The sequence below is a fragment of the Corvus kubaryi genome, unplaced genomic scaffold, assembly GCF_017639235.1.
Source record: "Corvus kubaryi isolate FWS band 111438036 unplaced genomic scaffold, C.kubaryi_AGA036_p1.0 138, whole genome shotgun sequence".
Classification (NCBI taxonomy): domain Eukaryota; kingdom Metazoa; phylum Chordata; class Aves; order Passeriformes; family Corvidae; genus Corvus; species Corvus kubaryi.
Genome location: NW_024580672.1, coordinates 12,482,856 through 12,500,916, shown reverse-complemented (window position 1 = coordinate 12,500,916; position 18,061 = coordinate 12,482,856). Strand labels below are relative to the sequence as shown.

The 18,061-nt window shown below is 42.4% G+C and overlaps 1 protein-coding gene across 1 annotated transcript in view; it reads right to left on the bottom strand.

Moving 5' to 3' along the window:
- Positions 1–18,061, bottom strand: part of SORCS3 (sortilin related VPS10 domain containing receptor 3) — a 118,745-nt gene that overhangs the window by 77,395 nt on the left and 23,289 nt on the right. The window contains exons 5-6 of the mRNA XM_042018508.1: positions 7,408–7,472; positions 607–725 (exon numbers count right to left, since the gene is read on the bottom strand). Coding sequence (XP_041874442.1) covers positions 607–725; positions 7,408–7,472 — 184 coding nt within the window. The remainder of the gene's footprint in view (positions 1–606; positions 726–7,407; positions 7,473–18,061) is intronic.

Here is an 18,061-nt window from a genome sequence, read left to right as displayed (position 1 = left end):
AGTCTTCCACAGACACAAAATTTTGAGAGATGGCCCTGTTCCATCCAGCCCATGTATTCTCAAAAAATCTCAAAAACATGTAGTTTCTCATTCGATTTCTGTCACTTTCTCCTCATCTCCAAAATCATCACCAACTGACAAATTTACAGCCATCTTTCACTTTGAAGTTGCCCTGTAACATCTTTTCTCAATCTTTCTGCTCTTTTACCTCCTACTGCAAATTTTGGTTCACTCTGCTAGCATTACTTGACTGTCAAATCAGCATAAACCTTTCCAGTTGTTAAAACAATCATTCACACCTTTCCTTTGTTCTTCTCTGTTCTGCCCAACTCATTTTTAGCTCCTTTGTATTTTACAAGTAGCCACACAGTTGTGAAATCCATGGACCCTTAATGAACAAACTTTAAAAATATGTAAGATTCAAGACATGTGATGAGCAGAGAGATCAAGTGCTTTGTGTCAGACTGCAGAGCCAACGGGATGGACTCCCAGCTCTTATGAACTGTGGTTCCATGTGCTTATCCTAAGACTATGCCTCCTCCCTTGCACAGAAAAAATTCCTTGTGCAGGCAGAATTCATGTCCCTGTTGTACAAAGGCAACGTACCTGGATGAAGATGTATTCATCCTGCACAACAAGGGAGCTGACATCAATGGAGCGCGAGAAGGGCCCACTCCTTTTGGTCTCGGAGCACTCCTGGATCCGACAGGTCAAATAGTGGGTGTCTGCAATGGGAGAACATGGACACATGAGTTCCCAGGTAGGAGCCACTTGGCTGTAAACACCATCAGCAGCTCAAAAGAAGTTCTCATCTCCAACTAGGCAGATGTTATTTCATGATCTGCCTCCAGCCTTTGACACTGTAACTGCTCTCTGAAGTTAGGAATTCATCACACTTCGACACTTTGCCATTCCCTTCCCTATTGTGCAGACATCCCTCAGGAGACTGAAGCTCAAACCATAAATGAAGGGTACCAACCATAAGTGCATCAGAAAGCTGATGATGAAACCATATAGAGCAGAAGAAGCCACCCAGGTAGAAATTACCAACTCCAATACCCTTCCAGAAATCATATCCCAGTCTTCCCTCTGAAACATCCTAGCCTTGTTGACTGATTTTAACTGTGGTAGTAAAACACAAAAAAAAGCAAAAAAGCCCAAACCAACACTATTATTTAACTTATTTTGCTGTGAAAATGACAAGCATCTCCCAAAATTAAATCTTTATAGCCAGCATAGGCTAGGAATGAAAATGCCATGGACATGAAATAGCTGAAGAGTCCCAACAGCAGTTATATGCACTGCAAGAAGCATCAAATGCTTCTGTCTAGAGAGAAGATGAGAAGAGCATCACACTAATGAGATCTTGTCAGGCCTTGGTGTTGCTTGAGAGGAGGAACAGGACTGGGAGAAGAACATGAAGACAACAGAAGGAAAAGGCACACATACAGAAACTTAGAATAAGAGAGACGTGCTCACTTCCAGCAAGTTGAGAGGGGTTGTAGGGGGTTAAGCATTATTTCACTCAGGCTAAGAAAGGGCCTCATGAAACAGAACAATGAAGGTACTGTGTTTCTGGATGTGTGTAATCTAAATATGCCATCTCTGCTTTTCAACTGCTCTTCTGAAAACTGTAAATCAGGGAGAAAATGAAAATACTACTAGGATGACAGCTGGAGTGATAAAAAGGGTCATATCTTTTGCAGTGTGGCACTTCTACAGGCTTCCCTGATTCAAATGCTTCTTTGCTTTTCTACAAAGGGTGAGGACAGACCATCAATGAAGTAAACAGCAAGTTAATAAGGGCTGGGGTGAGCCTGGTGCAGTGATTTTAGATCACAACAGAACCTTCTAACATGGATCTTGTCAAATTGAGCCCAAAATGATAAAAGAGAAGTTTAAAAAGACAGTCACTATCCCAGAAAAGCTGCTTACAGGATTCTCCATCCCAAAAGAATCTGCCTTGTCCTTAGTCTGTGTCCTTCCAGTGACAGCAAAATGTGGGGCAGCGGAAAGCTCTGGAGGGGCACAATTGAAATCCTCCAAGATTCAGCCAGCTGCCTTCCCAGATGCTAAAACAAGATTCACAGACTGGTAGTTTCCTCTTTTACAGTCTTGTCTCACCAACACTCTTAAAAATGCAAAAAGAATGCAAGTCAGAGGCATTAATAATTAGACTAATAATTTCTAAAATATTTTGTCTAAAAACATCACAAACTACAACCAAGCTTTAATCTGATAAAGGTCCATGCCCAACCACCCAGTGACTGAAGGCCCCTGTTTGAAGGCTGCAGACCTGGTTCTGGGTTGATGCTCCAGGGATTCCAGGTTAATAAGGGCTACCTGGCTGAGTCAGAGCAGTCGCACAGGTCTGCTGCAGTAATGAAATCACAGTCCCACTGAGGATGCTAAAGCGGCAGAAAATGTTGCTGGTGCCAGCTCAGAGTGGTGATTAAAGTGCATGGTGAAAAACACCTGACCTGGAGACAGTGCCAAATAACCAGAGTATTGGAGCTGTGCTTTCTCCCAGAATAAAATACCACCAGCAGCAGCAGAGAGGTCAGACTTTCAGCTGGCATAAATTAAAGTTCTTCATCAATTGATATACACACACTTGGCCCAGAGCTGCTATTTAGCTCCTCAGTGTGGAACCTAGGACAACCTTGCAGTGGATAAAAGCAACTCCTCAGAAAACAAGATAGTCTTAAGTGCTGCCATGCTATCCAAAGAGATCAACAGCAGTGACTTGCTCTTTGAGGTAGCTCTAAAATTAGGCAGAACAAGGAGGAGAGGTCAGGAGTTGTATTTTTAGAAGCTCATTCCCTCTAGTACGTTCTCCCACACAGTCGCCTGGATATTCTTATCCTTCCAAAAAGGGAATAATTTGCTGCTGCTGAGTGACAGAATGGGAAGAGGAATAAAAACCTGTCACAAATAAACGCAGATAAATCACAAGTGTTGACATGACAACGAGCTTCCTGCCTATCAGGAAATGTGTCATTTTGAGTGTCTTACACCAGCAATCAAATATACTCAAAGAATGGCACCTGATTAATATTCACAAGGAGATGGTGGTAGAGAAGGGGGGTAGCTCACTACCCATTTTCCATTTAGTCTCTTATTTATTTGTTTTCATATATTTTAAAATACAAACCTATTAAAAAAAAAAACCAGACACAAATAAAATATCTTTAAACCTGTCTGCTTTAGGATACCAGATAAAGTTAAGTCTTGCTTTTTTCCCACTTCCCCAAAGAAAATAAAAAATAATTCCCTTTAAAATACGTTAAAAAATCCAGTAAAAAATGCAGCAGCACCCAGTTCAGTTCCCACTTGTGTGCAACTCAAAGTGAGAAACAATCTCAAGTCCCTGCTCAAGTTCCTTAAAGGGTGCCATTCACAGGGCACATCTTCTCAACATAGAAAGTACAGGGTCTCTCAACAAAAGTCTCAATTTAAGAGAGACGAGACCATCCTAACTTCCAAGCTAATATCTCCCTCTCCTCCAAAATGAGGTAATTTTGCACCCCCCTTTTGCACAGCCACAAGGTAAAAGGACATCCACCTAGAGAGGCAGGTGACATGAGACTAAGCCATGCCTCCAAAGCCTTGCATACCTATCACTGAGAGGTGTATTTCTTAAGGGAGGTTGTTTCTATCTGGGGATTCCTTCCAATTTATGTATTGTCCTATACAACACCAGAATTAAAGGGTGTTTTGGTTTTCAGGGTTTTTTTCGCCTGTGGATTTTTTGTTACTTTTGGGATTTTTATTATATGCCACTGCAAAAGGAGTTGAGAAGAGCTCCCTACTTCCCAGACAGCATCAAAAACTTCTCATGCTTCTAACCAACATCCAGCCACTTTCTCAGCTCATCTGTGAATGTGGCAATATGGACATCGAGCAGCCTGGAGGGCTTGCTGTAGCTCAAATCCCAGCATCCATGCCTCCGCACAAACTCTCTCCACCTCACTTAGGATTAGGGAATGGCTTTCACAGATGTGCAGCCATTTTCCAGTTGAGGAGCTTGAACCGCCTCCTCATTGCTATTTAACACAGTCTTCCATCTTGAGATTCTGGAATGTATTTTTACCCTTTTTGAAGTGACAAAAAGGAAACAATTTCTTGAAACTGGAAGGGACAAACTGGTGAGATAAGCCGAGCTACCAAGTCTCATCTATTCCTGCCAGCCATGCCAGCTTTGGCAGGAAGCAGGAGCACAAGAGGCTCTCCCCAGAGACGTGGGTCCCTGAAGGGAGGCAGTGAGACAGTCAAACCTGTTGTGTCACTGTGCTGAAGGCTGCAAAGGGCCAACCTGTGAGCAGGTCACTGTGAGTTACAGAGACACAGGACCGCAATTCCTGCTCCTTCCTTAATAAGGCAGCTGAAAGCGGGGATGGCTGGCCAGCTTGGCTAACAGGGAGAAGGGCAGCTGATGGAAACAAGTTGCATTGGCAGATTGGCTCAGCTTAAATCAGGTCCTGGTCTCAGGCAAGATTTAAAATCGTAAAATCGTGAAGGTTTCCATGGGAGGGAGAAAAAACTCACTGGCCTCAATAATTTTTCCCCCAAAGAAAAAGACATGTAGACTCTCCAGGAATTAGTTACACTGTTTTATCTTTCTGGTTAGCTTTTTTCCCCCTCTTTTTCCTATAATTCAAATCCTGTTTATTGCACCGTATCTGTGAGCAGGGCAAAGATTAGCTCACCGAACATCAGAAAGTTCAATATATCCTTCCCAGGAATGCTGGTGGGTGCTTGTGTCAGTGTGTTCATAATAGTTCCCTTGCATCCAGCCCTGTCCTTGCTGCTGCCTATTACACCCTGGAAGAAGGCACAATGCCCAAGGCTCCTACATATTTTTATAATACAAAAATGCAAGCCTCGATTATTATTCTGCTACAATGACTCTGCCAAGATGTCGAAAAAATGTGAAAAACTTCATCTGCTACAAAAGATGGGAACAGCTTGAGATCAGATAGGCACTAGAATTATCAGCATCTTGCAGTATTTAAGGAGACTAGACATGGGGCAGATGGGTTTTTCAGAGACACAACCATTTCTAATGACTGGACAGACAAAACCATGTGGCAAGATGTCTTGAAGGACAGACACCACGGAGGTGAACAGGACTTCCAGCTCCCAGATCCATAAGCTTATTGATAGCCCTGACTCATTTATGGATGAATGAGACTCCAGCATGCCCCACCACCTGCTCCCAGCTCCAGAGCACGTAAAAAAAAAAAAAAAAAAAAAAATCAAATCATCAAATTCAGGAGTCTAATCCTAATACCATTTCCTTTCCTTCCCCTCCCTTCCCCACCGCTTTTTCTCTTTACTTTTTTTTTTTTTTTTAATGAAATGCATGGAGGAAAACAGAAGAAGTGGAAAGAAAAATGCCCAATCTAGAAGAATAATGTATTTTTCAAGTAGCCAGTGACATTGAAGGCATGGATTCTTCTCCCTGAATTGAACTACACAATGGGAATACTTAAATCCATGTCTGTTAATGCATCAAATAAGTGACTGGGCCACCAGACTGACCTAAAAGAGGCATTAGAGAAGCCTTTCCTTCCTTCTGCATAATACTGAGGAAAACTTCCATCAGAAACTTTCTGATCGAGAGGAAGTAACTGTGGGGCCCTGTTTTCCAGCAGGTGTAAGTGCCTCAGCCATTTCACTGAGCACATAAAGGCCCAATTTGGTTACAGAACTAACTGGGAGAAAAGTTCAGCACCCCATTCCTGAGCACCCAGAGCTGTACAGTAGTGCTCTGGGGAGGCTGTCATTGCTCTGTAACACAAACTAAGATTCTTTTAAGCTTTAAAACCTCTAATTGGAGCAACACTGTTCTTTTGTGCTGTGCTGGGCTGGGAGAGGAGTCATTTGGTACACTCCAGCAAGGCCAGCACAGCCCAGCTGGTCTGGGATGGTGCCTGCAATGGGGCTGTTTTGCTGACACCACCAGCCAAGCCTGACTTTCAGTGGAACCCTCAACACCATTAGCTGCCAATTTCAAAATGCTGAATTTATACATTAAACAAGAATGAAGAGCAAACCCCTGAGCAAACAAGACCTGAAGGAAGAGAGCTGTCTGTAAGCTGGGGATACATCTTTCAAACATTTACATCCTTGACATATCCAATATTCAAATAGCTGGGTGAGCAAGTTTAAACTTAGTTTGAAAACAGACTCCATCAGCAGTTTGTTTGCTTGCTTACTTGTTTTTTTTTTATTTGTTTTTGACCACTTCTCCCATCATACCTGTGACAGTACACACAGCAGCAAAGGCACTGAAGATGCCTCCCTACCTTGTCCACCCACCTGTCGGCCTGTTTCGCTTTTTCCACATATTCGACAAACAGCTGTCACCCCTGAGCTTTTATTGCCTGATATTTATTCAGCTGCCATCACTAAATAGCTGTGGGAGGCCAATGAGTGATATTAGAAATCCACCACCTCAGAGAAGCCAACTTGATAGACAGGAGTTTGTTCACACATCTGGCCTACGCAGTGCTTGACTAAAACAGAGAAAAGTTTTCAACCAACAAAAATGAGGCTTTTTCCCCCCAGAAATCCCCTAACTCTTCAATCCTGTGCTGGTTTTCTACACTGACCCTGCACCAAAAAGGGACACTTGTCCCACTGCTCCCACTTCCTCACACTGGAGTAAAGTTCCACACCAGAAGCAGATGCATTGCTATGCTGCAGTTCCTGTAAGAAATATCTAGAACACTTTGGAGAGAGTAAGTCAACTTACATCTAATACCATTGTCTTTGCTGGAGATTAACTACATAGGAATCCATTCCACTGCAAATGTGACTAGATTCATTTCAGTGAGGAGTTAAGAATTTTTTTTCCTATTTCCTGCTTTAGATCCAGGCACCTTTTCAAGGCCCATAATGTTTTATTATGGAACACCTATTCATACATTATGAATATAGCAAAACTAAAAAATACTTTCAGTACAAAACAAAGGGGCATAGGGACATTCTGGCCAGAGAATAAGTCTGACTCCAGGTAATTTCTCAAATTCCCAGGTACCACCCAGCTGTTTTGAGCACCTCTGGAAGTGCACAGAGGTTCCATGGCACAGTGCTGGTAGCCCAGCTCTTTACAGTTGATATAAACTACATGATACTGGAACAGCTAAATAGGGAACAGAACAGATGTCTCCTTAGCCCAACAGATTGTGCTTCTGTCCACCCTCTCCACAGACACAAGCACTGCAGCCCATGACTTTCCCCTACAGTCTCAGGATAAGAGCATCACATCAAACCCCATGACCCACATCTCCCCTACCAATTAAAATGTAAATGGGGAGGTAAAATGGGTAAAGTGAATTCTCATTCCCACTCCATTCTTGGCTCAAAGCCCAGTTTTTAGCATTGGCTGCAGGCACTCACGTCCATCAGCTGTCCGGGCTTCCATGTGCACAAGGTCAGGTTCTTTATCCAAACCAGCCACTGACCTGGGAGGACAGAGAGAGAGAGAAAGAGAAAGAAGACAGCCAGTTAGCTGAAAGGCTGCGATCAGACAGAGATGGTGAGGGAAAGCAAAACCAGTTCAAACCTACCTTGGGACACCTGGTATGTAGGTCCCCATCTTGTAACATCTCATCTCCCTTGTGTTTCTACACAGACCACACTCAGGGGCCCTACACCAACCTTCCCAGGCACGGGAGAGTGATCCTGCCTGTCCCCTGTCTACAAGATCAAGACTACCATGACCGTCCCTGTGGTGGCAAAGAGAGCTGGTCCCAAGACCCAGTAAAATCAGAGTTCTGTTTTAATGCTGAAGGAAAACCAAGGGCACAGCAGCCTCATGCCTTCAGAAAGCAAAGTAAAAGGAGGTTTTATTTGGCTGATTAGAGACACGAAAGACTAAGTTTCCTAACTTGCCCCTGATTTGCTGGGCAGTCTTACCGTTGTTTACCTCCATTTCTCCATCTTCAAAAGAAAAACAGTGAAGCACATATGGTGAATTTCTGATTTGAAAAAGGTGAGAAAGCATTCATTATTCACACCATGACCCCATGCCATCCATGGTCCTTGATAATTATGAAACAAGGCACGAGGAGTTTCTTTAATCTCACTAGCTGAAACTCAAGCACCCCAAGCCAAATCTTCCTGTGCATTGTTATTTACTCCCTAAAAATGTTTTTCAAAGCACATTAAAAAGATACCTTTCCTCCTGGAAGAGGGAAAGTCAAGCCCAGAAGAGAAATGTTATTATTAGTGTCCTGGATGATAAGAATCACTGAGAGATGAACATTTAGTCCTAGCAATGGCTAGCAGGGGAAAAAAAAATCCATAGATGTCCACGTGATTTATGGTGCTGCCTCTCCTGAGTTAACCACAGGGTTAGATTAAAAAGGGACAATGACAAAAATCAGTTTCTAATTTGGTGTGAGTTGAATTTGATACAGTAGATTGTAAATAATAGATTCCCTCCGAGCCAGCCAACGTTCAGAATTCCCCAACGTTCTGAAAACATTTTAATCACATTCTTTCGCTGTTTTCATCCTTGGGGCATCAACAGCAGAAACATTAAAAATAATAATAATTAAAAAAAATACAGATGCTCTGATATATTTTTGTGAATCCCACAAAAAACACAGCAACTGAAGCAACGACAAACATATAAATGTGCTGGAGTTCAGCTAAGATCAGCCAGTGTTGCACATGTCAAAACAACTACATTATGACCCACTTGTGTAGGTAACTGAAACTGGCACCGCTCATTAACGAGGGCACCACATCGATAGCAAGTCCATTCACAACACACTGAATTGTGGCCAAAAGATAGCAACACAACAGAACAAAGCAGCACGGGCAGGGCTTTCATCATTCCACTCACAGTGAGAAACAGTCTGCTCCTTAATCGCTACCATCAGTTCCAGGGTGATCCCACAAGGAAGAAAGTGCTGTCTGTTATTAGTAAGGATGCCAGAATGAGCCTGAGTTCCTGTGATCAAGCAGTTATTGGGGTCAAATCTTCCCACTACATGGACACAGTTAAAAGTGACAGTAGGATACATAGAAATTCCTTTAAATATCAGTGAAAAACATTAAAGTGTGCTGCAGTATTAGTCCCCAACGTATATAGAAAGTAGTCTTTCTAGTCCATTGCAGAAGCTTTCTGCCTTTTTCAGATGAGTAGCACTAATTGCTGTAATTTCAGTCATTCAGCAAGCATCACCCTTGCCTATGACATGCCAATAGGGACTACAGGGATACTATCATATCTATTCATCACAACTTTATGAAACAGAGTGGTAATTTCAGCATTTTGAGGCAAAGGTTGGGAACACTTTAGGGACTTGCCCTGCAGCCCTTCCCAACAGGTTTCCTATTTAAATTCACCCTTAAATGCACTCTTCTGGCATCCATCCTTCTGGAAGCCAGACACCAGGACTTCTACTCAGAGCCATTTGGTGTGTCCTGACACCACAATGTCAGGTGGCCTTACCTGGTCCCCTGACACCCTCTGGGTCATCCCCCGCCCCAGATGGAGAGGGCACTGTATCTCCCCCTGTGGCAATGGGGCAAACCTGTTCCTGGCCCAGGTAATAAGAGACATCAGTCTGTGACAATACTATTCATTCTAAAAGGGACTGTAATTAGAAGAACCTAAGCATATCCCAACAAAATCCAGAATACTCATTACCATTGTGCATTTGCATACACAAGCTCTGTGGATCTACTCATAATGCCTATTAAGTGTGCACCAGGGAATGAGAGTAGTCTCCTGAAACATGTCATTCTAGCTTGAAGTTCCTTTCCAGTGCCATTTACTTGTTCCCTTAATTAGTTTTGACAAGCCTAATGGTTCTTTTCAGAATAACAATGATGACAAAAAAGGACTAGCACACAGCACACCCCTCGTATTCCTCTGTTCACCAAATAGTGCTCTGCAAGTCAAAAAGCTCACAAAGTGTTTTGCAACCCAAAATCAAGAGAGGCTCCTCTATCTGCAGGCAGATAACAAGCCTGAAAAGTGATGCACTGGTCATCCTTCCTTCGCTTATACCAATGACTGATTGCAAAACAGATCCCCAGTCAATGCTGTTTCTTCATGCCTCACCTCACATCTGTTCCCACTGGCAAAGAACAGAGCTTTGCTTTGCATTGCTCTGACTCTTGAATTCAGGTATTTTTAGTAAATGGTCTCTCGTCATTTGTCTGGAGGAGCTTTACATGAAGAATGCAAAAAAGTCAGCAGTGGAAAGAGCAAGATGTAAATGCAGATCCTGAAGCACAGCTGCAAAAACACACACACAGACTCTAAAGCTACTCCTTTATCCCTTTATCCTGTTGTAACTCTCCAGCCTTGAGAATTCACAACAACAACCTCTCAGGTCTGCCAATACAGGAGCAGCAAGAAAACAAGAAGAGACACATTCATAGCCTTGTATTTTCTCACACATTATCTCTCTGAAGAACATCTGGAGGATGCACTGTTCAATATTATTTAAGCAACTGAAGCTTGTTGAGAAGAGATGTCAGCATCCCGACTTACAGAACCAAGTGCAGCCCACAGAGTGGGGTGGCTGGGTAAGGCTTTCATGGTGCTCTGGCTGACAGCTCTGTTCAGAGGCTTACAAAGACAAGAGTATTTAACACTCAGGAGCCCAAGGTCCTGACCCAGGTCACACCTCAGGCTCCGTGCACAGCTCAGCTCTGTATTCTCTATGTACAGAAATGCCAGACAGCAAAATTTAAACCAAGGTTCACAAAATGCACCTGTGTGTGCTGCTGTCTTGGATGGCCATAGGGAGTAAAAGAAGGCACCCTCACTGTGAGAAATGGAGCTAAATCAACATCCTCCACCATCCCTGCTCATTAATCACCCCTCACATGAGAAAATGCTGAGAGGATGCAAGCAGTAGTGACAGGAAAGGTCAGTTTTTCCTGCTGACACATTCCCCAACTTGCTGTAAAAGCAGTTTTCAAAATGTGGAGCCTGCAGCCAGAATTGCAGCAGGCATAGGATAATTTTCCAATTAAGAATTCAAACAACCTCTGAATTCCATTAAAAGGAAGCAATTGTTACTTTTTTTCTATCTTCTGCTGCTGCTTTTCCTTTCTGTTCTCATGGTAGCTCTTGATTTTTATGAGATCTTTCCTCCCTTCAGAAGAAGACTGTGTGTTCTTTAAAGTTGAGGGATGGACATGATCCTGGGAAGATCCTTATCTCTATCCTGAGGGAAGAGCATTGTGCATGGATGCACATTTACTAGGCCACTCAGCTAATATTTCATCTCTGACTGGGAGGGAGAGCCAGTGAGAAGGGCAGGGAAAACACAATATTCTGCACTGTAACTATTCCTGAAATGTTTTCCTATAAGATGCTGTATACTTCAAAATAAAAAAATGCCAACACATGCAAAGAAATGAAAAAAGAAAAAAGACTCTCCTGGTTACCTGCCTACTTCACACCCCAGCTCACTTTTTCTACCAACTCTAATGCCTTTCCATGGAATAAACAATTTTTGCATTTTTTTCTACCCATTTTGCAGATGCCAGCCATTTAAAGGTGAAAAGGAGCATTGAGATCTGGCTCCCCTAGCATCTTAAATCAAAACAGCTGAGCAATTCCACTTGCCTGCTGTTGATCCTTCCTCCCTAAACCATCAGTTGAGAGTAAGAGATACTCTATTGCTCTATCTCCTGGACCCAGTAGTTTGGGAGGTTTGAGTGAGTATCACTGAATGTGAGCACCATTTGTTTTAGGGGTTTACAACAAAGTAAAAGCAAAAATTCAGGTCACAGGAGTCAGCCTTCCAAACTTGATCTGGAACCTGCTGGACTGAGCTTTTTGCCAGGGGTGTGTCTGGTTTCTGACCAGTCAAAGTGGCGTTCACCAGCTTTGAAAACAAAATCAAAACTTTTACAACAAACTGAGACTCCCAAGATGCTGACTTGAAAACTCATTTTTGCAGGTTAAGATGTCAGGCTGAAGGCAATCGCCAGTGTGCATGTAAAGAGACAGAGGAAACAGATGGATACTACCTATCAGGATGTTGTGCAGTAAATAAGGGCTAGAAACAGCAAGGGACAAGGCACATTTATTGTGCAATAATATGCAAGGCGGGAAAAACTCATCCTCTTGCTGCAGGCAACTGCAGTTAAATTAGTGGATTAGTGGATTGGATTAGCCAATTAGTCTGCTGTAATTTTAATTCCATCCTGCTCCAGAAGTGAATAAACACTTTTGTGTGGTACCAGGCAAGCAGCGCATGGAACTAACTCACCCAAGCAACACAAGGGCCATGCCTGTATGGGCATATGGAAGCAGAAACTAATCCATTCACGTCCCACTCAACTGACCTGGAGTTTTCCACATGGCACCCTTGCTAAATGACACATACCCTTCCAACAGGCTTCTCCTCTATCTGGTACTGCATCACATTTGTCGGGGTATCAGTAACTGCAGTTGGCTTCAGGTGGTCAAGACGATTCACGTATTAATTGGTCTAAAATCAGCTCCATCAGACATTGACTCTGGGCACGTAGCAGCCCACTGCACACAACCTGTACACAACCCTGGGCCAACCACCCACTGTAAACTACCATAGTTAAGAACTCTACAAATGTTGAACTGTTGGGGAAAGAATGTGTTTATTAAACACATAAAACACTGTATCATTCTCGGCGGCTGAGCCAGGGGAGACACTGCTGGATGTGTTAGGACGTGATGAGGTCTCTGAAGAGTTATGGGCAAAACCTCCTTGCACAGCATATTTCAAATGAAGCTAGGGAAAAAAGCTGGGCAGGAAGATACTGTAAGGAACTGTCTTAGCCAGGTCCCTGGAGCTTTCTACATCTTTTCCAGTGCTAATTTCCGTGACGCTACAGTTCTGGACATCGGCAGAAGTAATTGTTGTGAGACTTAGCTTGCAAGATAAGGGAAAAAAAATTGCCAAGTTTTTATTCTCAGCTAATTTCTTTTCAGCAAAGCCAATCCTGTTTTAAAAGGTCCCAGTGAATTTTAAGGAGGTTTTCTGCCTGGTATCTCAAAGAAAACAAAACTTAAGGTGTTCATGGCATGTGCATGTGTTTCCACATGTACATACATGCATCTGCCTCCCTGCTCCTCATCCCCACTAATACCCCATGTCTAAAGCTGCACCTTCCCTGTAAACTCAGTGGATCACAGGCCCTGAACTACAAAGTTGCTACACACAGTTCTTTCATGGATACAGCAGACCAAGAATGGGAAAATCAATCCTCTCCTTGAGGGGAAAATTGACATTTAGGCTCAACCATGTCAACCACCACCAGAGAATCCATGCAAGGCAGCAGCCTCTGCTGCACACAGAAATATCTCTTTCTCTTCTCAGTACATAAAAGAAAGTGACCCCTTATATCACAGAAATTAACAGGGAATACCTTTAAAGTATATTTAGCAACAGAAAAATTGTTGTTGCCTAATATTTTTTCTTTTCCCTTTATGCTAACACCAAAACCTATACACAAATATGTGTTCTCATCCAGTTAATAGGTCTTAGTCCTTTAAAGTCCTCTGGCATTTTTTTCCCAACCTATACCATAACCCCCAACAAATATAACTACATTTTTGTGAAATATACTCCAAAAATTGTGTGGGTAGAAGGCCAAAGATCCTTATTCACAGCCCTGTCAAGGTTTCAAAGGCCCAGCAACACAGACAGGGCATGTGTTGGCATCTTAATTTCTCAGTGGTGCCCCTGAAATAGCTCCTTATGGGGACTGAGGCTCATGCAGGCAGTGTCAGCCATGCCAAGCCAGCCCTGGTTGCTGGTTGCTCCCAGGTGCAGCCACAGTCCTGATGCTGAGGAGCTGAACATGCTGCTCCCATGCAGCTGCTGCTCCTGACTCATTGGAGTACAGCTGATCCAGGCTATGCAGGGGTACTCCTGAGGGCTTATCCTAATTGAATAAGAAGCCCTTTTTTTTTTTTTGCCAAGTCCTAGCAGTACCAGCATCCGGATATGTTGGAAATAATGAAGCATCAGCTCATCAAGTTAAGATGTTACTGTCCTGAAGACATCTCAAAGCCTGAGTGCACGACACACCATCAGCTCTCTATCCCATAGGCATCCAACACCAACAGTGCTGCTTTGGAGAGGGCATTTCTAGAGAGGAGAGAAGGGATTTACCTGGGGTTTAGAGGTCTGCAGATTTTATGGTGGACAAGTTTTAAGCACATTCCAACATAAGGGTTTGATTCTGTTTTGCCTTCTACTGGAAGGGACACTTTTTTGCAGGACACTTTTAATATTCTAAATTTCAAGTCCCTTTAGGGAAAAAGAATAAAATATATTTTTGGATTTTTGCATTTTCTTAAAATTAGTTCAGTGCCTACTGTATTATAAAGAGCAGTTAATGTTTTCCCAGTGCTTGGCTACCCTCCTTTGAAAGTCATGTACATGGGGAATTGCTATAGATTATTGCTTTGCTTTTTCATGAAACATGAATCAGCCCTGTTTGGGATCACTTTAGAAAAGCAAAGTACATGCTCAAAGATCCTTCAGCTCAGCCTGGCAGTCCTGTAGCTGAAGATTTCACTGGAGTTACTTCTCTCCCTCAAAGGAAACGTTTGTAAGACTTGTAATATTCCTCTGGGTTTGTTTCCTAGCAGAAGTATCTTAAACCTGACCCATTCAAGAGATGTTTTACACCAAAATGAAGATTATCAGTTCACTGTGTGTTTAATTGCCCTCATTTGTACAAACATTTTCCAATTGTAAATATGACATGCCCAAAATGCTGAGGCTCAGTGATTCAGCTATTAACAGAGGCTGAGGCAGAATAAAGTGCTTCTGAAAAGCTTCAGAGCGAGAGCATCATTTAATAAATGAATGCAGCAGTAGACGGATAAAAATAAAACTTAAATTGTCCAAAGAGGGGATGCCAGTATGAAACTTGGCACAGACAAGATGTATAGGATTTGCTGATGAGCCCCACATGCCTATGAGCATTGTACATTGTATTAATTAAGGAAGAATGAGTCTCTGCATTCCTTGTTGCAGGATATTGTGAAGAATCACCCTGGGATAACATGTAACATTCTGGAAATGAATTTGTGGTTCATTTCATGCATTTTGGGGAAAAACAATATGAAAAAATAGATTTGTGTCACAAACCTTTTGTGACAGTTGTTTCTCTGCATTTCAGACACTAACCTGAAGAGAACAAATGGCTTATTTCATTCGACTTTTAGCCATCAGCCAGAAAAGAAAGAGAGAAAGAAAGGAATGAAGAAGAAGGATAAGGAGGAGAAACACGGAGCAGAATAAAATACTCTGTTCTGGACCAGCAAGCATAAATGCATCATCGTGTCTCCTTGCCCCCAAAAAATCACACTCAATTAGCTGCTGAGAGTGAGATGCTCATTTGTCCCAACACCACAAGAGGAAAAGACAAAGAAGCAGGAAACAAAAGGGATTCTGGCAGCAGACAGATATGCAAAGACAGGCTCTGTCTGTAGAAACAGCAAGTCTGTGTGGCTGTGATTAGTAAAAGCAACAGTGACATGAGGTCAGCCGATCACCAAGTGTCTCGTGACAAGACAGGTTTGCATTCAAAACAGAAGCATCCTCACAGGCAGAATGGAGAGATGAATAAAACACAGTCACTTGCAGGTCTCTGTCAGTAAAAGAGCGACACCGTAGCAGGAGAGACCAGAGAAACCACACACCTCTTGTGGGCCCTTTGCTCACACACCTCTTGTGGGCCCTTTGCTCTAAGGTAGGCAGGTGAACAAAGAGTAAGGAGACAAGGCTGCCCAGGGGGCTGAGCACTAGACACACTCCCAGCTCTTCAGAACAGCAGCATCATCCCCAAAGCATTACCCTGTTCAAGTGAGAATGCTCAGGGCAGAATGCTGCAGTGGGAGTCATGTCAAGAAGCAAAGTTGTATGGTCAAGCTGTAGGTAAATCAAGAGCTTCTTTGTGAGGTTCTTAATCTGTGGTTACAGAGGAGCAATAAAAGGAAAGAGAAGTACAAGGCCAAATGAAAAGTAATACTCTGATGGTTTTTTATCCTCAAGGCAAATTCCAAAGTGCCAGCACACTGTTCAAATCTAATGATTTGTAGAAAGAAAAAAAAAGAATTCTGGAGAAACTACTGCAGATCTAGAATGGCTTTAGGGAGTCACTATTACAGATGGCCCGAAAAAATCAATATTGTAATGGAACATGGCTCCTTCCCTCAAAGATTTTCAATCAAAACCTGAAAACAAAAAATACTGTGAGCAAAACCTAAGAATCCGTCTGTACCCTTTGGCCAAAAACCTGACAGAGTTTTTGGCTTGGTTTTCTTTATTTTTTTCAATAAAAAGCAGGATTTTCTCCTATATGAGAAAACCCAGATCTACTGAAATCAGCTCTAAAGTCTACAGGCATTATTTATTATCTCCTGAGTATTTGCTGGCAGACACAGGTGAGTATGTTTCTCTCTCAAACTCACCTACAGAACTCCTGATATTCCACTAAACATGGAAATGTGTCTACCTCCCATTTTTATTGCCTTCTGCCCAATGGAGAACAATTATCTGCAAGATAATTACAGAGCTATGATAACCACTGCTAAGTCTTATTCCAATTAACTCACTACAAATACGCAAGTGAAACAGCATCACTCACTGGCTTCTCGTCCTTGTTCTCTATATGATCAGCAAGACACAACTTACTGAATCAACATTATTTAAAAGAACCTGTAGTGCAGCTAATAAGATACTCCTTCCTGCCCTTACATTCTGATGTAGCTTCATGCTTACTGTGCTTAACAATAGCAAAATTAAACTCATCTCATTCTACAGAGGAGACTCAGGGGAATGCCAGGGAATGAAAGGATGGGAGTTCCATTTTCTTCTCTTGCCGAGAATGAATTCTGCCTCATATAACTGCTGATTAATTGTTGTTTTAAGAGAGTTTGTTAATTTACAACAAGCAGAAGGCATAAAAACGGACCTCCTTATCTTTAATGGATGTTACTGAGCAACACAAATGGTTCACATTTAAATTAATGCAGAAACATCTTGTCTGTTTTGCCATGATAAGACTGTTCTTTCCTTGCAGCATGGGCTCAACTTCTTCTGTTAAATAAAACAACTGGTTTTGTTCAGCTTAATGCCAGGCAAATTTCCAAAGGTTCAGCAGCTGAAATCACTTCAGTGAAATGAACTGGAATTTACCTGGGTCCTTCCTGATTCTTCTTGAGAAAATCTCCTTGAAGAATTTTGAGGTATCTAGTTTCAAGTAAAAATGGTCCCTGACAGTGCTGATGTACTTGGTGAGGATAAATCCTGCATTAGATTGCAACTTCCTCCAATGCAAGGATGCTGCCAGCCCCAGTTGCTGTAAAGAAACAAGAGCTGTAAAGGTGCATTTATTGAAATCAAGTGGGCCATCTGGGATGAGGTCTGGGGCAAAGGGAGGATGGATCCACAAAAGATGCTCACTCCTGATGCCTGTAGGTATTTCTCCACTGAATGAAATAGCCAGAAAATTATGTCCATAATCAGAGTATGTGAAAAGGTCATTCCTAAACTTCTGAGTACAGCAGTGATTTTAAAAGAATTCCCAAATGTTTATCTTTCAGTCATCTGAAAACAAGAGGGATTCCCTTCCACACTGAGAATTCACCCATTTTTCCAGAAACAAAGAGATTAATATGATATAGAACAGAAGCTGAAACCTAACCCAAATTCCCCACCAAAAAAAAAAAAAAAAAAAGTGGGAAACTATTCCTTGCTAGCCAGAATACACAAAATATGATGCTACCTCTCAGCCTGGCAGCCTGGCTTTTGATTAGCTTTGCCAAGCTATGACAGTATGGGAGATCCCCATATGCCTCAGAGGGATGCATTATTCAATATATTAATTAGAGGGCTGGCTTTCATCATTGCTTCCTACAAAGTATCACAAAGAATTACTCTGGGACTGTTCCTGACAGGCTGCAATTAATTTGTGTCTAATTAATTCACGTTCACGTGCATCAGGAGAGGCAGGATGAAGTCAGGCCAGGCAAACTACATGAGTCAGCAGTACAGCATTTCAGCTTCCAACACTG